Source organism: Apus apus, chromosome 2, assembly GCF_020740795.1.
Source record: "Apus apus isolate bApuApu2 chromosome 2, bApuApu2.pri.cur, whole genome shotgun sequence".
Classification (NCBI taxonomy): domain Eukaryota; kingdom Metazoa; phylum Chordata; class Aves; order Apodiformes; family Apodidae; genus Apus; species Apus apus.
This window is the reverse complement of record NC_067283.1, coordinates 58,774,293-58,798,044: the sequence shown is the minus strand read 5'-3', so window position 1 is coordinate 58,798,044 and position 23,752 is coordinate 58,774,293. Positions and strand designations below refer to the sequence as shown.

General features: G+C 39.3%; 1 protein-coding gene across 1 annotated transcript in view; it reads left to right on the top strand.

Annotated features, from left to right (window-relative positions):
* Positions 1–12,865, top strand: part of LOC127380768 (receptor activity-modifying protein 3-like) — a 43,184-nt gene extending 30,319 nt beyond the window's left edge. Inside the window, exons 4-5 of the mRNA XM_051610245.1 lie at positions 2,205–2,260; positions 12,696–12,865. Coding sequence (XP_051466205.1) covers positions 2,205–2,260; positions 12,696–12,865 — 226 coding nt within the window. The remainder of the gene's footprint in view (positions 1–2,204; positions 2,261–12,695) is intronic.
* Positions 12,866–23,752: the final 10,887 nt, after the last annotated feature.

Here is a 23,752-nt window from a genome sequence, read left to right as displayed (position 1 = left end):
ATTGAGCAGGCATTCTTTATTGCAGCGCTGGGAAGCACTGGGGATTCTCCACCATGAGTGCTCCAACGAGTCAGGGAAACATCCCTACTAATATACACCAAAAACATGCATATTCAGTTCCATGTCAATGAGTTCCCAGAATTCTTCTACATAGTCATTTTATTTCCTGGAATTGGCTATCTTTGTAATTATGCAGGCTCAAGGGTCTCCTGTGGGGTTCTTTGTTGATTCTAGTCCTTTGTCGTCTTTGTCCTGTCTCCAGTCTCCCGCTGGTAGATTGCCCAGGTGGGTCAGAGTCCACATAAATGTTGTCTGTAGGCGCCCAGGGTCTTAGAAGACTTGATGTTATCACAACCTACAGGATGCTTGGCATAGTTGACTGATAGTTTCACAAAGCACCTTGTTTTAAAAGCAACCCTTAGTATAGAAATTCATTATTTTAGTAAACTTTTATTAGGCTATATTTCTATTGAATTTACTAACAGATATTCTATTATGTATCAATGGAAAAAAAAGCCTTGAGCTGCTAAGCTGATACAGAGAATGAGCTGCAAATGACTACCTCAGAGCAGCTATGGGCTGGGGACTGGCTCTTCTGTCCTGACTCTAGCTCTTCTCCAGACATTGGAGGATTGGGCTGAAGCAGGATAAGCATTTAATTTTGGAAGCAGTGGTGGAATAATGGGTTTAGCATAGAGTTGGAACATTTTTAGGAAAGTGGTGTCAAATAAGCCATTATTTGTAGCAAACTTTACAAGGTGAATGAACAAAGCAACTGATGTGTTTGGGAGAAAGCAGAATTGCCTTAACAGATTACTGCATTACCCACCAAGTGTACTGATTCCGTAGGCAAATGCAATCCCACAAACAGGTTTACATTTTCCCAAGGAAGAAGCAAACAGTGCTGTCTTTCCCAGCCAGTTCCCTGCATGCATTAGAGGGACCTTATCTCCCTCCACAACATGGAGGTATTTTGTTTGATCAGGTCAATTACCTGATCCTCTGATATTCACTAGCCAGGTAGTTTCTGCTATTTTTGCATCCTGCTGCTTATATGTCCCAGCACCCATACCTTTCAGTACGGTCTTTGACAGTTTATTGTACTGTTCAGGCTTTCTGGCAGCTGGTGTGTAATAGGGAATGTGATACAGCCAATCAGTGTCATGTTCCTTTGCCCAAGTGCTAATGAGGTTGTTTTGGAAATGAGTCCCATTGTCTGACTCCATTCTTTCTTAAGTTCTGTGTTGCTACAGAACTTGCTTTTCAAGGCTCAGGATGGAGTTTTGGGTAGTGGTTTGGGTTACAGGGTATGTTTCCAACCATCTGGTTATTACTTCTACCATGGTAAGCAGATTAGTTTTGCTTTGGTGGGTTTTGATGTAGTAAGTCTGCAAGGCCTCCTGTTACTGAGGTAAGGACCTGAAATACAGCATTACCTTGAGGATCTATTAAACTTTAGAAGAAAAAGAACTTAAATTGGCTGCAGCTCCTTAGCCTTTGAGATGTGAATGCTTAGGAGGCTGCTGAAACAGAGAGCAGCTTGAGTGCCTTTCTAAAGTAACTCTTGCCTTACTCTGTTTTCGCTGAAGGGTGAATTGCATTCCCTGTGTTTTGCTTAACAAAGAATGTTGCCCTTACTGCCATCTCTGTAGCTGCTGTGAATGTATGCACAAGGTCTCACAAGGTCCCTGAAGGCAGACTGGGATATGTTCCTGTTAGAGATAAGTTTGTGGCAGCCTAATCTGCAGTCATCATGCCTGGGTGGAGTTCACAGTCTTGAGGGATAGGGGCCAGATGAAGTGTAGAGTAAGTAAGGACACTGAATTTTAGGAGAGCAGACTTTTAGTTGTTTAAGGAATTAGTGGATTGGACTCCCTGAGAAATACTTGGTCTTTTTACATAATTTAGCATTCAGACCTATTCTGCTTCAAAGTAATACTCTTAATACGAAGTAATTAGGCTTTTATTAATTAACTTTAGGGGAAGTGTGTTTTTTGTTAGCTTTTCTGAAAGGATAATCACTACTGAACAGTATTGAATTGGTAAGGGAAAGTATAATGCCTTTGTATCAATGTAAATGTCTTCACTTAGGATGTTTAATATAGTTAAATTCTCTGAGCCACTGAGCTGTCTTGTGCTTTTGTACAGTTTCTCCTTTCAACACTTTGTTAAGCTGTTGTCTTTTTTTCTCTATTGACTGCAAGCAAATACCTGTTTGTACATGGAAAGCCCACAGCCACCTGTTGTGACATTTCAACTGGTAGGTAAAGAGCAATGCTGAACAGGAAATAAGTAGCAAATATAAGAGTTAATTTATGATTGGGGTGGTGGTATTTGAGGATGCAGTATCACCAGCTGATTGTGAATATTGGGGAAGGTGTCTGTGGTTTTGAATGCGTTTGTTTTGCTATTGAGAATTATTCAAGGGAACTGACTCTTAAGTCAGGCAAACTGCAAACTCTACTGTTGCTCATTCAAGTTTCCATCTTTTAGGCTGCTCCTGTGCATATTTTTTCTTAATTTAAAGCTAGCAGCAAAGTTCATCTTTCCAAAACAGAGCTTGCTTCTGCTTTGTGCAGAACTTAAAATTGACAAGCCATTTGTTGAATGATGTTTGAACTTGACACATTTTCAGAGGAATTAAGTGAGGTGAAAGCAAGATTTATGAGTTCCACCTCCGTTTTATGTTTGATTTCTGGTACTGTGGTGTGGTTCACTTACTGTGCAATGCTCCAGAAGCTCTCTCTTCTGATAGCCTGTTATCAGGGCTCTGTTGAAGCATGTTGGGGGTCTCATGTGGCATGTGTACTGAGGGTTTTTTTGTGGAAATGAAGAGAGAGAAGAGGTAAATAACTATGCAGAATTAATTTATAACATAGGTAGAATGGTTTAGGTTAGAAGGGACCTCAAAGATCATCTAGTTCCAACTGTCCTGCATGGGCAGGGACTCCTCTCACTAATCAGTTTGCTCAAGGCCCCATCCAGCCTGTCCTTGAACACTTCCAGGGATGGGTTATCCACAGAGGGCATCTTTAGGGCATCTTTCAGTTCTCTGCTTTCAGGTTCTGGCAGACCTGGTGCTCCATTGTCCAAGTAATCTCTCAAGACTGAGCTTCTCTGGAGCTCCACTTTCTCAGAAAAAACTGGCCACTTTCTGGCCTGATTTCCTAAAGAATGAAGTCATATGGAGTTATGCTCTGTTTGTGTGTCTCAGAAACACTGCAGATTTCACAAAGAGAGGGTTGTTTCCATTACCCCAGTTGGCAGGATAAGAATCAAAGTCCTTGTAAGCAGTGTGGTTTTTATCTAGAACCTGGTCCCAGGAGGCCCGTGCTATATTCTCAGTTCAGTTCAGCCAATAACTACTCTGCTTAGGGTAAATTTGAATTCCATATTATGGCTGAGTTTTCTCATCTAGAGAGCAAAGAGGATGTTTGCTTCCTTTGCAAATTAAGGAATGAAAGGTATTAGATGACACGTAGGTGGTATTAGCAATATTTTTTTGGTCTATATCCATTAGTAAAAAATACAAACCAATACCGTGCTTGTGCACATAAGTCAGTGTCTAAAATAGCAGTCTTTCACTATTTTTTGTGTTATCAACCCTTAATTAGAAATTATTTTAGCTAGCATTTGATAATTTCTCCCTGACTTTGAAACCAAAACTATACATTCATCCATGTTGGTTGTGTTTGTTTATGATTTTTGCAGTGCTATCTGGTCTCTCGCTGTCGCTGCAGGGATGCTTACATGTGTCAGTTTTTTAGTACATGTGTTTTGAAGGGATATGGAAAATATGCTGCATTTTTCTGGCTCTTTTCTGGCAGAAATTGGAAAGGGAAGGGGTTTTTTTGGGTTTTTTTGTTGGGTTTTTTTTGCTTTGTTTTGTTGGGGTTTTTTTGCTGTGTTTAACCTGCTACCTGCAGTTTGAGCAGCACAGCAAACAAGATTGAGAATGAGAAACGTACAGCCGCTGTGGGCTTCATTTTAACACTTTCAAGGCACTCAAATAATACAGGGAGTGTTGTTACATACTTGGGAAGTTTTTGGACATCTAAACGTGATGCCAACGATTTGTATGACAGATATGATCCCCATTGAGGTAGCAATCAGAGATCATACATATAGTCGTTTTTTGCACAGTATTTTTGTGAGGTTGAAAAATACTACGTTAGCCTCATTTTACAGAAGGACAGGGAACAGAGATGTCTAACAGATGAGCACATGCAGATTGGGTTGGCAACACCTCTTCTTTATGAGCATCTGCAGGACAAACCTTCACAGTCCTTGTGGTGCTTCAGTGTCATGCTGTACAGCATGATGGTTCAGAAACTGATTCATGAAGAGGCATATTGTGGTGCTGGAGGAGGAGGAATACAGCAGAGTATAGAAACCTCATCATATGAGCCAAGTTAAATTGCCCTTGCTTTTTGGTTATATGACCCAAATTCCCAAATACTTTTGGAATGCTTGTAACTGAAATGACAACACACATGATTTCAAGGGTTCTTAGTGACTGTAGGGATTTCACTTGTTTAAAAAATCTGTCTCTAAACAATTACTGCAGATCTCATAAGGGCTCATGTCCCTCCAGACCCACACTTCACACTTAAGCTCTCTACTCATAAAGTAAAATCAATCACAAAATATTAAACAAGCAAGTATGTCCCAAACAACCTCTCACACAAGACGGAAGAAGGAGGAAAAGTGAGGAAATACATAAGAATTAGTTTTCTTCATTAGCTATAATATCGTAGTTTACTAAAATTAAAGATACAATATAGTAAAAAGGTGTGTTTCTATTTAATCCTCTTTATCCTTCACATACGGTCTCATTTTCTTTCCAAATTTCTTTTTCAAATCTTTCCAAATATCATTCTATCTTAAAGTTTTCTTCTCGAGATTTTGGAATTGGACATGTCTTTTTCTAGCTCACAGCACTGAAGTCAGATTTTTAAATTATTCTCTTTTCTTGCAGCTTTCATGGAAAAACAAGTGGCCCTTCTTTCACCCTTGTCATTCTCTCTGTTTTCCATCAAATGTCAGTGTTACTAAAATAGCTGTGGGTGTTGGACCAGGGCAGAGAGCAGGCTTCACACTTCCTAAAATAGTACTGAATCCTCAGTCCTGTCTGCACTTTTACATTGAGATAGTAGGGTTGATGCTGCAAGCCTGGGGACATCTCTTTCCCAACGAACTTGTTAACAAGCAAGTTTGCAGAAACAGTTGTAACTGTGGTCTCTATCAGCTGTCTATTATCAAAGTTGTAATTCAAGTCCACTTTAGAAACTGAACAGTGATGATTTAAAATCAGTGAGTTACAGATTACTGTGTTCTTATTATTTAAAAATATGTAATTATAAGCCAGAAATGTAAAGTGTCTGATGTGTGTGTTAATTTACATAGCAACTTAATATCAGTTGTGTCAAACTGTTGAAGGGTTTTGCCTTATCTTGGCAACTTCCAAGAGAATTGCTGTTCGCCATTAAAGTAGCACATACTTCTTCATTGCTACTCCGAAAGCTAGAAAGATTTCTTTGGAGAGATTTTACCATCTTCATCTTAGTCTTTGTCCCTTATAAGTTCATGATTCAGAAATGTATTCTGACATGATTAATTGTTCATGCAGTAGCATAGTAAATAACAATTTAGACAAAGTATATTAAAGTCACAACTCTTGAGCCAAATCACTTGCATAGACAAGAGTGACACTGCAGTGTTGTGACTATCTCTAAGGAGCAAAACGGACTCTTATCTGGAAGATACAGTATGTGAATAAACCTTTGCAAGCCAGACATTTGCAGAGTGTTTCAGTGTTTTGATTGTAGGATGCAAGTTTCATGTGTTTATCTTGCACCCTGCATTTTCCTGTGCCCTCCACAGTGCATTTCCCGTATCTGTTTCTCACTTGACTGGAGAGGTGGTGAATCATGAGGTAGCTGACAGCATCTGAGACCCAGTCTAAACTCTTCAGTATATCGAGTCCGTCTTTTTCCATACATCATCACAGATGACAAGGGCTACTTAGGAGGCATGGTGCATATGCTTATGTTTTTGTGGGATTAAGATTTGCCTTTGCTTGTTTTGGTTTTTTTTGTCTAATTCAAGTGAGTTATGAGACAGGCTCCTGTAGATGTGGCATAGTGATGGCTTCAGAGAATGCTTCCCCTCCAAACTGATATTTCCCAAAAATCGGTTGAGTTTGCAACTAAGTGATCTTTAAACTATAGCTCAGGAGTGCTGGAAGGCAAAGCCTACTTGCTAGTAGAAGCTTCTGGCTTTGTAAAATTCCAGTGCTGCTAAATGTTTTATCTTTCTGTCAGGCTACATTTCCCTCCTTGTTCTACATTTACTTAATGTAGAAATTTATTTTGCTCATTGAAGTTGAGTTCTGAGTTATTGCTAGGCCACTCTCCATCATTTTTGAGAGGTTGTGGAGAACGGAGAGGTGCCTGAGGACTGGAGAAGGGCCAATGTCACTCCAGTCTTCAAAAAAGCCAAGAAGGAAGATCCAGGGAACTACAGGCTCATTAGTCTCACTTCCATCCCTGGTACGGTATTGAAGCAAATCGTTCTGGATGTCATCTCAAAACATGTGGAAGCAAAGAAAGTCATTGGAGTCAGCATGGATTCACAAAGGGGGAAATTATGCTTGATTGATCTGATAGCCTTCTATGATGTCGTAACTGGCTAGCTAGATGAGAGGAGAGCAGTGGATGTTACCTATCTTGACTTCAGCAAGGCTTCTTATTCTGTCTCCCATAGCATCCTCAATAGGAAACTGAGGGAGTGTGGGCTAGATGAGTGGACAGTGAGGTTGATTGAGAGCTGGCTGTATGACAGAACCCAGAGGGTTATGATCAATGGAACAGGATCAAGTTGGAGGCCTGTAGCCAGTGCTGTTCCCCAAGGATCAATACTCAGTCCGGTTGTGTTTAACATATTCATCAACGACCTGGATGAGGGGACAGAGTGTATCGTCAGCACATTCGCTGATGATACAAAACTGAAACTGGTCACTGACACTACAGAGGACTGTGCTCCCATCCAGCATGACGTAGACAGGCTGGACTGCTGGGCAGAGGAGAACCTAATGAGGTTCAACAAGGGCAAGGGTAGGGTCCTGCACCTGGGGAGGAAGAATGCCAGGCACCAATATAGGTTAGGGGTGGACCTGCTTGAAAGCAGTTCTGAAGAGAAGAATCACTGAGTCCTGGAAGACAATAAGTTATCCATGAGCCAGCAATGTGCCCTTGCTGCCAAGAAGGCCAATGGAATCCTGGGTTGCATAAGGAAGAGTGTGGCCAGTAGGTTGAGAGAGGTCATTCTCCCCCTCTACTCTGCCCTGGTGAGCCCACATCTGGAACACTGCATCCAGTTCTGGGCTCCACAGTTCAAGAGAGACAGGGAACTGCTGGAGAAAGCCCAGTGGATGGTGACAAAGATGATGGAGAGATTGGAGCATCTCTTACGAGGAAAAGCTGAGAGAGCTGGGACTCTTTAGCCTGGAGAAGGGAAGGCTGAGGGGAGACCTCAGTGCCTATAAGTATCTAAAGGGTGGGTGCGGGAGATCATGGACAGACACACAGGAATCAATATGATTAGGTGAATGCCAATTTTATTTTATGCGCAAACAAGCTTATATAGCCTCTTAACTGTGCCTACGTGTCCAAAGCTACGCTTGTCATTGGTCAATTGTCCAAAAGCCTGCCACGACCTAAACAGTGATTGGTTCCTAGCCTTAACCACGCACATGCACAATCATGACTCTCGACCTCACTTTCTTCTTTGGCACATCCGGTTGTTTACTTCGCTGCTCACTCTTTATCGGTTGGTATCCATGGGAACGTCCTTGGTCAGGGGCCCAGGTGTTGTCAGTAAAAACTGGATTGCTCACATGTCCATTGCTCACTAAAAAAGGCCCTCTACAGGTGGGTGCAAGGAGGATGGAGCCACACTCTTTTCAGTAGTTCCCAGTGACAGGATGAGGGGCAACGCACACAAGCTGGAACATAGGAAGAAGAAATATGAGGAAAAATTATTTAATCTGAGGGTGACAAAGCACTGGAACAGGCTGCCCAGGGAGGTTGTGGAGTCTCCTTCTCTGGAGGTTTTCTAAACCCACCTTGATGCAGTCCTGCTTTAGCGGGGAAGTTGAACTAGATGATCTTTGGAGGTCCCTTCCAACTCTGACAATTCTGTTATTCTGTGAAATGGATATTAGATATGTAAACTACTGCTTACATCTACAGCTCATCTTTTTATTCTCTTACTGTATCTTTAGGAAATTAACTATTTAGTAACAGTTGTGCATTTTAGGGTTTCCAGTTTATTTGACCATGTTTCATTTTCCAGACAGCTGTTGATGTGAAACCAAGGTTCAGGTCTGTAATTATTTCAAAGAACACTAGCATGTATTTATTGTTTTCTCTACTAGTGATTAAATCTGACAAAATGCTCATTATTTAGTTGCATGACAATAAAGTATACTTTATAATGTTGTAATTACACCAACAAGGGGTTTTTTTTCTTTTTTTTCCTTCCTTAGATTTTGTAGTACATTATTTTATTTTGTCTGAATTCTATACTGGAAATGCACAACAGTGGATCTGATCTGATTAGGGAGGTAGAACTTTTGTCTGTGAGCATAATTCTCTTGGCAGAAAACTGATTGAAGGAATGGTGAGATAGAGCAACAAATCTGTTGGGAGAGATGTTGATTGAAAAAAGCTCAGAAATGTTCCACTGTATTTGTGGGGTCATAGCTGATTATAGAACAAAAGCTTTCCTTATAGTGTGATGATGAAAGCTCAGGAGATAATATTCTTAAGGTTTGGATCCTTACTTGAAGTGCATCCAAATTGTTGCATTCTTAAATTCTGTAAAATCTATCTTGTTTGGTGTTTTTTGTTTGTGTTTGGTTTGGGTTTTTTTGTGAGGTTGTTTGGTACATTCCACCTCTACTTCATCTGGAAATTCTGTACAAAAAGCCTTTCTCATAATGTGATATTTACATTTATTATTATTTTAACATTTCTTACTCCAGACTGGGTGGAGGTTGCAAGGATGATAATTCACTTTGACCTCTAATTTAATATATGACCACCTATAAAGAAATATTGTGGTTGAACCATCTGGAGAGAAGAAAAGTTTTAAAACTTCTTTATTAAAGTACACCACATAATTTGTAGTATCCTGGAACAGCCCCTCTAGATTCCTATCCAGGGCTGTAGAGTAGCTGGAGTGAGTGTCCTTGATATATATATTACCTGATTTACATCAAGACTCGTTTATGCTTGAGAGAATTTCCCCTTTATTTTCTAAATTCTTGGTGGACTATGAATAACAAAAATTAACTCATAATGTATGTACTCTGCTGTACCCTTCTATAATTATTACTAATCATGAAGCTGATTTATGTAAAATGGGATAGTGAAACTGCAGTGATCGATTTATTTTTTAATTTCTGACCCATCACATGGAAAACATCCCTGACTGCACATTTGCAGAGTTTCTCTGGGTTGGTTTATCCATGAATGCTAGAGAGATGGCAGAATTTTCTTACTGAAACTGCTGATGGATCTACTGGCTGCAGCCAGCAAATGCTATCAAAAGTTTGTCTTCAGTAACGTGACATATGGTGCTGTGCATTTTGAGAATTGTTTGGCATTCTGTGAAAGAACAATTTTTCTTTGGAAAGTGCTCATTTATTGAAACTCTCAATGAAACAATCTGGTTTTTTGTCTCATGAAGATTTGCAGGAGGAAGTTGTATTCTTTTGTGTGTATGTAAACCAATCATCTCTGCAGTTTTTCTGTGCAGGGATGTTGAGGAAGAAAGAGTGAGAATTTACCACATTCCTCTCTGGGGATGGGAGAGACTATTGATGAGATTCAAACTCCCACTTAGACGGAGCAGTGCCCTGAGTGGTAGGCAGTTGGTTGCTCTCAGATGAGTGAGATATAATACATCCAGCTGTCTATTTAAATAGTTTGAGTGGGCACTCTATTAAACACTATCCCATTAATGCAGTTGTGAGCACTAGCAATCCTGATAGTAACTGCCAATTGTCCAGTTTCCTGGTTATAGGTAAATATATATAAAAAACATATTCTTAGGAGTAAGATAACTCACAAAACAAAATTTTCTACAGCTTTGACAAAAAACTAACCATACAGTTGTTGTAATCTATTTTAGTGTAAACATAAAGTACAGTAGAAAAAGTGTGCTCTGAAAATGAAATATGCTCTATAATATTGAAAGTTGTCTTTCAGCTCAGAGACTGCTCCAAAAAGGAATTAGGTAGTTTTCATGTTCTCTGAGTATTTTCAATATTACACAGTATGACCAAATAGTCTATTCTTCAGTAAAACTTACAATGATTCTCCTGACCATATCAGGGGAAAGCATATCTTCATACGAATTTTGGTGTTCAAGCTGTGCTTTGATTTTGGTTTTCAGTACTGGCCTACTGAACTGTTAAAACTCACAGATACATTAATTTTTCAGCCTACTAATCACAGTAGACTCCCAGTGAATATACTTTTTCTATGTATTAAGTAGTTAGTGTCCTTGTAGCTAGCCTGAAACCGATGAAAATGTAACACAGCACAGAGAATAACTACCTTCCCACACATCCTTAAAATCTGACAGGGGAAGGAGCTTGCGCTAATGTACTGCTCTCAAACTACTTGTTCTAGGAATAAGTAGAAAATGTAATTTCTTGTTCTTTCCTTTCACAGGGTGTGTAATTTTTTATGCAGCTGTGTTGAAGCACCTTCAGTCAGTGATCAGGGCATCCTTGTGATAGTAATTTTATTTTACAGAATGAAAAGGTTTCTTAACTCCAGCCTTTACCAGTTGAATAAATTTACATAAGGCATAAGGCATAAAATAATGAAGCATAGGAGAAACAAATTGGAGTGAAATATCTGTTACCTCAAAAAAAAGCCCAACAACTTGCAGACCAATTTATCAACTACAAAACACCCATGCTGTAGTAATGAGGATTCAGTTGTTCCATTCTGAGACAGCTGTTACATAGTACTATGCAGAGGATTTTTCTTTAATGTGAACTTTCTGTGCCAGTGCCTAAACTCTTAAATTAGTAATTTAGACAACTTCAGCTTCTAATTTAGTCCAAAGATATAAAGAATGAATGCTACTTGGTCGCATAGAATAATGCCATTACTAAAATAACAAACAGGTAATATTAGTATTTTATTTTTAGTTTATTTCCTGTTGTTTCTCTGTGGCTGCTGACACTGTCACAAAAGCTTCCTTTTAGTTGCTGTGCCTAAAACATATATACAATATGCACATATTAATCTGCTTGCCAGGGCTTCTGGATGTGAACTTGACAAAAGTTTATTCATAAAGTTACATGTTTATTCATAGGCATTTGCTTATTAGTAAAGCAGCATCAACACAAACTCCCTGAGATTTGGAACTGTGAGGCAGTTGCAGAAGGACCTTTCTGCGAGGATTTTTCTTCTTCTGTGAACACAGCCCAGAGAACATAGATGCTCTACAGTGTGTCTTCGGTCTTGACCCAAACACTGAACTTCTCTCCTCTGTTACATTAAAGGATTGAATCAGCATTAGTCTCCCTTGGTACTTCATGTCAGAATGAGAAATTCATCAGGAGTTACTGTATATGCACTGAAAGGGAGGGTTGGGCCTACAGATAATAGTTGCAGGATGCTATCCCTTGAGTTGTCATGTGGTTTCTTGCTCTCTCTTTCTATTTTTAATTTAGCTTTGAAATAAGTGTGTTTCTTCAAGCAGGACTTAAGGAAATATTTAAAAGGCAAAAGACAATAATTCAACTTCCTTATTTCTTGTTCTATTCACATACTGACAGACATTCTTCATCTTTTTAATTTCTGAACTCCTCCCCCATACTCCCATTTGCTTCCTTAATTTCTTTGGTTTATGATAACACCACAAAACCCATCCAATTTCTATTTTAGGTTTATTGTTTCCTTTGTTTTCCTGAAGTGTAGCCAATTCTCATAAATATAAGTTATCCCTGGACAGGTAAATTTCAGCACAATGCTGTATTGAAATCAAGTATCAAGCATTACAAGGGGTCCTATTTTATTTTTTTTTCCCTGCTAGGTATTTGCTGGAGTTTGCAAAAAGATAAAGGTTGTCAATAGCCATCTTTCTGTGTGTGTGTGTTTATTTTCCCATTATCTTATTGCCTGAGGGTACAACAAAACTGAAATTGCTACATAGTAACAATAGGCTGTGGCTCCATCCCAGTGCCACGTCATCATTTTCACCACAACATCATGTCCAATGGCAGATGAGTCATGAATTTTCCATATCTTGCTTGAAATACCCTGGTTTTGGCAAATTCTCATGCATGTTTTTTAAAGATACTGTAGAAATCTTTAGCGAGAGGGTTCTAATTCAACTTAAGTGGCATCACGATGTCCTGATTCCAAAATGCTTTGCTAATATGAAAGGGTTTTTACCACTATCCATCTGGGACATCTCTCAGTTGTATGAGTACCAGTGAGTCAGTTCTCCTGGCTCACTGTGTGGTATTTGCTATCTACAGCTTCCATTAAAGGTCCTTCAGCGATCTATGTCATAGACTTGCTCTTGCAGATTCTGTATGGTACCCTATGTTGCTTAATCTAAGTGTAGTATTCATATGCATTCTGCTCTTAATTTTTCTCTTCTAGGTATTATGACAACTTTACGCAGTGCACAGAACGTGAAGCCAACAATGCGAGTTGCTTTTGGCCAAATCGTCTCACAGAGGGCTTTATCACTGCAATTCATGAACAATTCTTTTCCAACTGTACTTCAGAAAAAGTTCACTGGGAAGATCCACCAGATGAAATTCTCTTAACACTTATCTTAATTCCAGTTATGTTGACATGTGCCATGATAACACTGGTAGTATGGTGCAGCAAGAGAAGTGATATCCTGGTGTGAGTTTTTCCTCTGGGTTTTATTTTTCTCCATTTCCTTTTTCCAAAAGCACTAAGGAGGACAAAGGGAGAAAATCAACATAAAGATTTCAGATCTGCTTAAGCAGAGTATATAAGATACTGAGACAGAGACTATTCTCCTGTGAAGAAAAGAAGAAAAGATGGCCTGCTGGAGCTGCTGAAAGTCATTGCTTCTGACCTTGGCCATTGGTGGTGTTGGTGAAAAGCTCTCTACTTCCATTGGGCCTCATCATCATGGAATTCACAGGCAGCTTCCAAAATAGCAATTAATAGCATTGGTTTCCAGAAGTTTTTAAGAACATTAAATTCAAGACAGCAAACACAGCTAGTCAAGTAAATTTTATAAAATCGAGTGCAGCTTAAGAAACGTGGATTCCAGAGACCATAATGCAGTGACCTATGCATTAGAAAATCCACATTGGTCATCTTTGCGATTTTTTTTTCCTACAAATATGCTTGCTCACATTCTCCTAGTGTTATCTACTGTATTAAAATTTCATCTTCTAAATGTCTGTTGAAGTGAAATACGAAAATGAAAGAATTTGACTTTAGCTTCAGATCTGAGTCCTTAGGCCACTAACAATCATAATGGCAAAACCTACTTGGAAGACCATGTATGCAAGCGTGATAATACTTTTCAATTATACTGCTGTCTGTAAAAGTGATGAACTTAGACACACACTAAATCAACATCCATTTAGCCTTTCAAATAAAATTATTAGAATATGTCAACAGCTGTGGAAAGCACATGGAGAAATTAAAATATCTTTTATTGGTACTTAGGCCTTAGGTGCTGCTCCATTAAAATTAGTTAATAATAGAAACAATAACAACAATAATTCCTTTTTCTCTGTAATGAACTTGTGCAATTAGACCAAAATATGTCAGTCATTATAATTTTCTGCTGATAGTAATTCTATTTTTAAAAAATCTATGTGATTGATTAGCTGAAAGAAGGAAAGAATTGGGTAAAAACTGTCAAGATTAATCAAAGTTGTAGACACTGAGAACTTCAATAAAATATGTTTGCTGTTAAATCAGCATGAAAATACTATTAGGGAAAGAAATAATCTCACTAAAAGCACTTGAATCGTAGTAAACAAGTACTAATCGTCTTCTAAAAATCTAATTAAAAATCTCTTATGCTTCTCCAAGGAGCATGACAAGCTTGCTAATAAAGGTTTGAATCTTGGCTAGATGGCACACTGTGTAAAGTTTCATGGGTAGAATGGAAAGATTAAATAAAATCTACTGCAAGGTGCATGTAATACAACTAAAGCTGAAAAGTCATAGTAAAGAAAAAAACACATTGACACCTGTTTCTCCCGTATGTATACATTGAAAAAAAAAAAAAAAAAAAAAAAAAACTAAAAGGAGACAATAAATGTGCTCACAGCATGTTGCTTACAAATTATTAATGTACAATAGGCAGCCTGGGATCTATCCATTCATTTCTCCTCAAGTAGTTTTTTGTATAGCTAATACATTAATTTTTGTAAAGTGAATTAGTGTCTTCCATATTACTGAAGACCAAAGCAATTGATTTATTGCTCCAAAGCAATAAATAGTATTGGAAACCTGTTGTGATATGGGGCTATAATAAAACCCCAGAATCATCCAGGATAGAAGAAGTTTGACATAAGAAAATCAATAAAGCCTAATGCTTTCATAGTTGTTTTCTGTGTGCAACTTTATATAGATGATGGTGGTCTGTCAAGCTGAAAATTCTCCAGAATTCTACCTAGTAAGACATTGGCAGTAATGTAATAAGTGAGGATTGGTTTGCTTGCGTTTTTTTTTCACTGTTAATTATTCTTTAAAATCTCTCACAATAGTCAAAGCAATTTCTCTGAATTCTAGTTTGTTCATTATTGACTGTGAAATCTGTGTGCCCCCATACTGAACAAATTTGATTGTATTTTTTTTCCTTGTCTTTAACTGTAGAATAGTATCATTGGGAGATGACACATTTTTGTGGCTGGAGTACAACATCATCTGCATAGTACTTTTAGCAAGCATGTGGTTGAAACAGAGGTTGGTTAGGAATTGCATGTTGCTCTGTATTTGAAAATCATTACCTTTAACTTGGGTATCTCACTTTAAGCTCTCAAATGTGAAAATTTCTATTTCACTAGTTTAGAGGTGGGATAATTTTACAGAGGTGGGAGAATGCTTTGCATTCTCTTAAGTGTATGGTCTTTATCGAATATGTTATGAAAATAATTATTTTCTCCCAATATATTTCAAATGTGCAGGTTAATATCACCTCAGTGGTCATGATGAGTGGGTTCTGGGAGAAATGTTGTAAGAAGTAGAGAAGTGTATCCTTTGGCAGATGTCTTAAATTTCTTTGGCTTAAACAGCCAAAGAAATAGACTTCCAGAACTGATTCTTCTGGACCTCCAGTACACTTTCTGTTCAGCTCAAATGCCTTGGAGTCCAATAATGGAAATACTCTCCAGCTTGGAGAATTCAAAGAACAAAACCTTTGATTTTGAACCTCGGTGTGCAGCTGTCTTAACACTCTGTTTTAAAGGGGTTAGTCTTCATTTTAGCTGAATGGCTTAAACAAATGTCTGCCAAACATTATCTCCACCCTTTTGGCCTCCAGAAATATACTAATCAGTATTTAAGTGTCTTTTAAAATGTTGATGGTATTTACAAAATGTTAGCAGATGGAAAAAATTATCTACACCCCTTTATCTTGATTTCTAGATATCTTAGTGTGCATATTAGGAGAAGTAAAAAGAAATTGTCACATATTTTCTTGAGAAAAAGAGGTGACAAAATTGCTATCTTATGTAAAACTTGATGGAAGTTTAACAAAAACTGTAACAAGTGCAGTGTCAAAAAATTTTAGATAAATGTAAACATTCATTTAAATTTTCATTCTATTAGTAAAATTACTTTATGAAAAAACAGTTATACACTGGAGTTTTCCCTTGGTTTCTGAACTTTCCCAATATATTAAAGTAAATATTGTGCTGAAGTTTTATAACACAGGTAGGGATAAGTAGGATGAATTTGTCATACTCTTATTCTGTTTTGCCCAAAGCTATTATTAAAGTGTTCAGAGGAGAAAGGCCAATGGACCACCCAGCTCATACATCAAAATAGAAGCAGCCTTCTCTTTGTTGAATATATGCTGTTCTAGCTCATGGGGATACTTAATTGGGGGGAAGAATGTGTTGTTGGTCTTCCAGATATTTCTTATAAATGCAAAGCTTCGCTTCTGTTTCCCCTTTTGTAACATACTATCCATGAAAAAAAAAAAAAAAAAAAAAAAAGCACCTTGGAATAAAAAAAGTACAATTCATGGTGTCTCTTATGAAGAATTTTTTTGGTGTTCAAGGACACAACCAAGGGGCAAGATGCCGAACTGGGTTTTGTGGAATTTACAAATGACCAGCCATACAGTATGGTGATGTCCTGGTTTGAGCCAGGATGCAGGATGAAGCCACTTTTCCTTCTACTGATTTTTTTATTATTTTTTTTTCCTTCAGTAAGCTCTCTTTTAGCTATTAGTAAGAGTTCCACCTAGGACTGATAACACTGGAATATTTATGTTACTGCCAGGACTCGAAGGTCACATCTTTGCCCTGCTGGCTCAGATGCTACCAGGAGATCTATGACCCCCAACCCCGTAGGGGAGGCTGAGCTAGATGCACAGCAGAATTGGCCAGAGATATTCCATTCCATATATCTACGTAAGCTCAGAGGAAGGGCAGAGATGACAGAAGACAACTTCCGTACTGTTTCTTCTCCCTTTCACTTTCAGCCATGTCCGACATCCAGGGAGGACTCCATCTATCCATCACTGTCAATCCCTAGGCCTTGCATCCCTGATCCTCATAACTGCGCTCTCTCTGGCAATGGTCCATGGCTTTTTGGGACTGTTCACGGCTAAGGAGAGTGCCGTGGGAGTTGCTGGCGGTGGGGGAAGGCAAGAGGCATTTGCATGTTTGTTTTAATCAGTTGGCTAGGAATACTCAGAGGAAGGCCTTTGCTGGCTTAAAAGGCATTTTGTTTATAGACTTATGTGGGGAAGAAAAGAACAGTGTCCCACATCTCACCCCGTGGCTTTTAAGGCAACATGCTATAAAGTGAAGTTTTTATGTGCATGAATATATATTATATCTGGATTCCTGCCCAAATCCTTCTCCTCCTTATTTGATCTTTTTCCTCCTCGGGTGTTAGTTGCAAGACATGTAGAAACAAGGGAACAATTCTCAAACAGTATATGCAGTGGTATGTCTAACAATCTAATACATCTTTAAAAGTTTCATGACTACTAATGATTACTATTTTTAACAAATAAGTAATACACAGCATTAGTAAAACATTGTAGACATCCAAATTTACAAATCATTTAATCTAAATTAAACTCTTACTAACATATTAAACTCTCACTATTTCTAACAATCATTAGACTTCTCAATTGCTGTTGTTAAACCTGGATGATCGATGATCGTATTTGCATTATCATTTACCCTTGGATCTTGATATACTTGTTCTAGTGGGAGTCCCTGGCGAAGTTGTCTTACTTGAGCACAATTCATCCACAGAGGGCAAACAGTTGCTACATGTGGGTACAAGACTAGGAATAAAATAATTGCAGTTACTATAACATAAACCCAGTTCCCAATCCTGTGGAAAAAAAGAAGAAAAAGTAAACCAACTGGGTGATGCCCAAACTTGAACAGGAGTTTTTGCCATTTCAGTGAGTTCCTTAGCAATGTTCTTGATGATTTTACCATCATCATCTACTTTAAGACAACAATTAGTTAAATTCAGCATTGTAGAAACACCTCCTTGTGAAGCTAGCACATAGTCTAAAACCAATCTGTGCTGGTATACAGCATCCCATAGTTGATTCAATTCTTCTGCTATCAGGGACAGAGCCATGCTAGTTTCATTAGTGACCACTTCTACCACAGCTTATAGCCTAATAATTCGGTTCAGATTGTAAATCAGGTCACGTGCTCCATTGATAATTTCATAGGGGTTCCAGCTTGCCGGATCATAGTATTTGATAATTTTTTCTGGGTCCATTCCTCTCCTTTCCATTTTTGGGAGCCAGATTGTGCTATATCCAAATCTATTGTGGACCTCCTCAATCTAGCCAATTTTGGATACGGGGTAACTTCATGTGAAAAAAATTTAAATTAAGGCCAAATTACTCCTACATTGCACGTACCTTCCCATGTTCGTGGTAATTTTCGGTAGGCCTTGTGTCCACAAAGTAGTGCCCTTTGATAGCGAATATATCACCATGGAAAGAACGGTTGTCATAGTAATAGGTCTCTTCCCAGCGAGTGGGAGTTGTCTCATAAGACGGGGTACATAATCAGACCCCTTCTGTGCAATTGCATTTGACCTGGGCATTATAAGTTTTTATAGAATCATTGATTGATGACCAATAATACTTGAAATTAGTAGGATAGCCAAGTTTGTTTTTCCAAATAACATAGTGACAGGTTCGTTTGGTATCACTATGCAAGGGTCTCCTATGGCAGTATCCTGGAGCAAGTGTGTATTTACATTTTTAATAGCCAAAAATTTTTCCATTCTCTTCTTTGATGTCTGTATTTGTCAATTTCCTTGTAACACAAAACTCTACCTCTGGAATGTATTGGAGGTCCCAGGCAGGGGCATCTTGTTCCCATACAGTAGGATTCTTAGACATTCGTGCCGTGGAGCTAGGGTGTAACATCCATTTAGGATGAAGAGGGTGCGCCATCCAGGGCTATTATTGAAATTCCTGGTGTGACCCACACACCCAGCAATTTCTTAAAGCCAACATGTTGCTGATATTTTGTCCTAAGTTAATGAGTTTCTCTCCCATGGCTCATGTACCAACGTATCTTTTGGCACAGTAATCCATCCAGTTATCCATACACTATAACACATTGCCGACAACAACTTAAAGGTAAGTGTTAAGGGAGACATGATGAATTAGAGTTCCTTGTTTAGGCTAAGGGGTGATCAGTCCCATAGTGGTCACAAAGTAACTCCTCCGGTAGTCAGTAGCAGGTTGATCAAGTCTGATACTGCAGACAGGATGTCTCTGGCTCCTTAAGTTGTCAGACCTGCAATATATTCAGTAACATCATTAGACATAAGTACACAGAAATACAAACATACACAAACCTCCCCCCCCAAAAAACCCAAACAAACACTGATTTACTCAACATGAATTGTCCACTTTGTACTGATTTTATGCTGTTTGTCATTTAAATCAGATGCAACCCATGTATTTGAATTCACGGGTGTTTGTAAGGTAAGCTTGACCTTACCAATATTTGGCAAATTTGCGAGAACAATTTGTCTGGGATGCAGAGGAGTTTTAGATTGTTTAAAAGACCTTTTATTTTCTCTGTGATCTTGAGTAGGTAACTCAGGGAAAAAAGCATTCAGGCGAGGGCACCTGTTCACCCCTGATCTATTGTTTATAGTAGTGACTGCATACCTCAATCTTTCATCCCATTTTGAGTCCTGTGGGTGACTTTTAATTAATCCATTAGTGCACTCTACTATCCCATTAGCTTGTGGGTAGTATGGGACATGAAATGTCCATTTGATACCTTCCCTTTTAGCCCATTGTTGTACAAGATGTGAGGTGAAGTGAGTTCCATTGTCAGATTGGATATTTGTGGGTTTAGGTAGAATCCCAAATACCTCTTCTAGGAAGCAAACTGCATTTTCACCATTTGCCTTAGAAACAGCTTCAGTACAGGTCAATCCTGACACCACTTCCACAATCATAATATTGTGTATTTTCTTTCCTGATCTTCAGAAGGGATCGATGTAGTCCACTTGCCATGTGGACCACATGGATTTTCCTTCCCTGATATGCAGAGTGTCAATTGTTAGGGGATGTTCCCCAAGTCTAATTTTGCAAAGATCACATGAAGAAATGACTGTTTTGCACTGCTCATGGGTGACAGGCCACCCACGGGCTTGTGCCTCTTTGCAGAAATCAAGGATTCCTGAATGGCCTCTTTTACAGTGGAGCCATTCAAGCAATCTTTTTCATTCCTGATTTTCTCCTTCTGTGATAGCTGATCGGGTTTCCTTCACATCAATTCTAGCTAGCTCATCAACATAGTTATTCTACTTACTAGCTTCATCCTTTAAAGCAGTTTGGTGAGAAGGTATCCATCCTACATGAAAATTAGGATTCTCTATGGCAATTTTCAATATTTGTTGCCATTTCTCTTTATGCCAGAGCGGCACCCTGTTAATTTCCCAGTTATTACTTTCCCAGAAAGTAATCCATTCCACACAGCCTTTAAAAACCACAAAGGAATCTGTGTAAATGTACACAGCGTTCTTGGAGGCTTCTTTTACAAAAACATTTAAGAACAGCGTCCAGCTCCCCCACCTGGGCGCTGCCCTTACCTTGGTTTGTTATTTGTTCTCCTGTGGAAGGTTTAACTGCAGCAGATTTGAACAACCAAGTTTTTCCTTCTCTTTGGGATGAAGCATCTGTAAACCAAGCATTAACCATTTCACTTTTATATTCCGGGGCTTCTTTGATAGGACTGGGAACTTTGATTACTAAATCTTTTTAATTTGTAGATTCAATTTGTTCCTGAATTTTTAATTGTTTATCTGGGCCTTCTTCAAGTTAGAACAGTCCAGAATAGTACTCAGTTTGACTATACCATTTTCTGATTGTACCTTTTTGGGATATTCCTTCTGGAGGGGCCTTTCCAGATAGTACTTGGTTAACTACCTTGAAAGGGCCTTGAAGAATTACCCTTTGATTTTAATGATTTTGCTGACTTCTTTCAGTCCTGTTAACAATCCCTTCTCCAGAATGGAATATCATTTTCCTGAATCCTTAAATGACTGAGAATAGAAGCCAATTGGTCAAGTATTCCCATTAGGTCCTCATTGCCAAAAGTGATATGGTAAGGCACTGGCTGAGAACCCCCATTCTATTATTATTGGATCTTCTGGGTGGAGAGGTCCCAGAGTTCGGAAGGTCTGTGCCTCCAATAATAATAATTAGAGGCTGATCCCATTCCCAGTGACGATTCTTCTTTAATAGATCAAAAAGAGGATGTGCTATGATGGATAAATCTGGGATATGATTTTGCCAATACGGTAGGGTTACTAATATTTCTTGTAGCTCTTTCTTATTGGTGGGTACCTTTAAGTCTCCCGAGTGAGACAAAGTTTCAGAAGGAATATTCCAGGTTCCCCCCTTCCACCTCATTCCCAGAAATTTTGTCTCTTGGGATGGGGGTTGCCTTTTCTCTTCAGGGATTTCTATTTGCATGTCTGTTAAATGCTTAATTATGGCATCATAAACTGCCTTTACCTCCCCCTTACTCTGGCCCCCTATCAGCACATCCTCTATCTACTGATAGACTTTTACTTTGGAATTATTTTTTATTTCTGCAATATGTTTTCCAGCTCACACGCAAGTGCGTGATGGGCCAGTGTGGGCGAGTGTTTATATCCCGGGGCAACCTTGTGAAAGTGCACTGCACCCCATCCCAAGTGAAGGCAAAATATTTTTGGTCCTCAGTATCAATAAGGATTTGGAAGAACATATCTTTTATATCCAGGGAGGCCAGCACTGGGTGTGCTGCTTCCTGGATTTCTAGCACCAGATCAGCAATGTTAGGTACAGGATCTGTGAGTGTCTCTCTTAAAGTCCTTCAATTTTCTGGAGACAACAGAAAGCCTTCCTGTGCTGACATGGCTGGTAGGCCACCCCAGGATCCTCCTCAGCAGCAACAGGAATCACTGGGTGACTGGACAGTCGTGGGCGGAGGTAAACGCAACAGAAAGCCAAACAGCACACATAAAAGCCAATACACTGAAAACAAAAATGCTTCACTGCTAGGTGATGATGCGGGGCCGTACGCTAAGCTTAAGGAGGAAGCCAGATGTGTGGGTATCCCATCTGAGCTTTTGTCTCAGAATTACCTGTCATCACCTAAAAACACTAATAGAAAAATGGCCTGAAAAGTCCAGGGAAAGATCCAGTAAGTCGGGAAACTAAGCAGCCCTCCTTCTGCCAAGAAAAAGAAATCAAGAAGAAAGTAACAAAGACAGCAGTTGAGGAGAAAAAAACAAAATCCCAACACAGAAAACAAAAATGATTGGCAGGAAAATTATAAACAATCAGGCCCTAAAGTTTCCAATCCTCCAAAAGATTGGACAAAGATGCGTAAATTTGGCTGAATCTGAGGAAAGGATGGAAGATGATTCTGTTCTTCCATCACCCCCTTCCCCGATAGCTCCTCCATTAGAGCCTTTCCCTCAGGCTGCCCCTCTCCCTCAGGCTCTGCCTCTCCCTCAGGCTGCCCCTCTCATGCAGGCTGTCCCTCTTCTGCAGGCTTCGCCGCTCCCTCTCCTTCTGGAGAACGAAGGCACCTCTGAAACGGCAAGAGAAGCTGAGAAGCCAGAGCCAGTCTTTACCCCAATATCCTATCATGCCCGAAGTAGGCTGAAACCTGTAATTCAGGCTCCTTTGCGACAAGTTGTGGGGACTGATGGACAACCAGTGCGAATTAAAGTACCATTCACCACCAGTGAGCTTGAATCCTGGAGGGAAGAGGCAAGGGGCTATATGGATGATCGAGAAGGGGTGGCAAAACGATTTGAATTAATAGTTTGAATCTGAATCCGGACTGGACAGATACAGATCTGATGCTAGATGCCTTAACAGAAACAGAGAAGCAATTGGTCATAAGTACAGCTAAAAGCTATGTCCAGGCACAAAAAAATTCCCAGATGTTGCCAGGACCCGTAGATGCATATCCTGATCCAGGGTGGGATCCCAATGTAGCATGGGAGTATGAAATGTTAAAAAGATATCAAAGGTTAATCAAATTTGGACTTGAGAGAGTAAGCTGTAAATTGGGCTACTTTATATTTGGTGAAACAGGGACAAACTGAAACCCCCTCTGAGTTTCTTGATTGGCTGAGAGTAGCAGTGTGGAAATACACTACTCTTGATCCATCCTCTAAGACTGGAAGACAGCAATTGGCTTCTCTGCTTCTGGGGCAGTCAGCAGAAGGTATAAGCAAGAAACTACAGAAAACTGAAGAACTAGACAATAGATATTTGGGAAGATTAATGGAAGAAGCATGGAGAGTGTATATGAATAGGGAGGGAGATGTACTTTTAACTAAACAAAATCGGGTGCCTTGGGGAAAAGAAAGAGGAGTGACCCTGAGGGGAGGAAGGAATCAGCATCAGCCCCTGAGGTCAGATCAGTGTGCATATTGCAGAGAAACAGGACATTGGAAAAGAGATTGCCCTAGGCATGGAACCCCCCAGATGGTAGTGGCTACAGCTGCTGCACAATCACGGGGACCTGGGGAATCTACCTTAGCAGATCCAGTGGTTAAAGTAAAGCTAGGGAAAAAGGGACAAGAAGTAGAATTTTTAGTTGACACTGGTGCCACATTTTCTGTATTAAACCAAGCGTTAATACCAAAAGATCAGGATTTTGCGACTGTAATGGGGGCTACTGGCCAACAAGAGAAGGTATTTTTCCTGCAACCTCTGAAATATAAATTAAGGAAGCATGTGGGCCTTCATGAATTTTTATACCAGGATCACCTAAACCATTGTTGGGTCCAGACCTATTGGAGCAATTAGGGGCAAAAATAGTATTTGATAAAGGGAAAATTGAACTGACAATTGAAGAGGATCAGCTAATTGAAATCCTAACTCTAGCTCTAATACACACCTCAGCTAAGTCAAATTTGCCTGAAGAAATAATAAATCAAGTGTATCCTGGAGTACGGGCATCTGA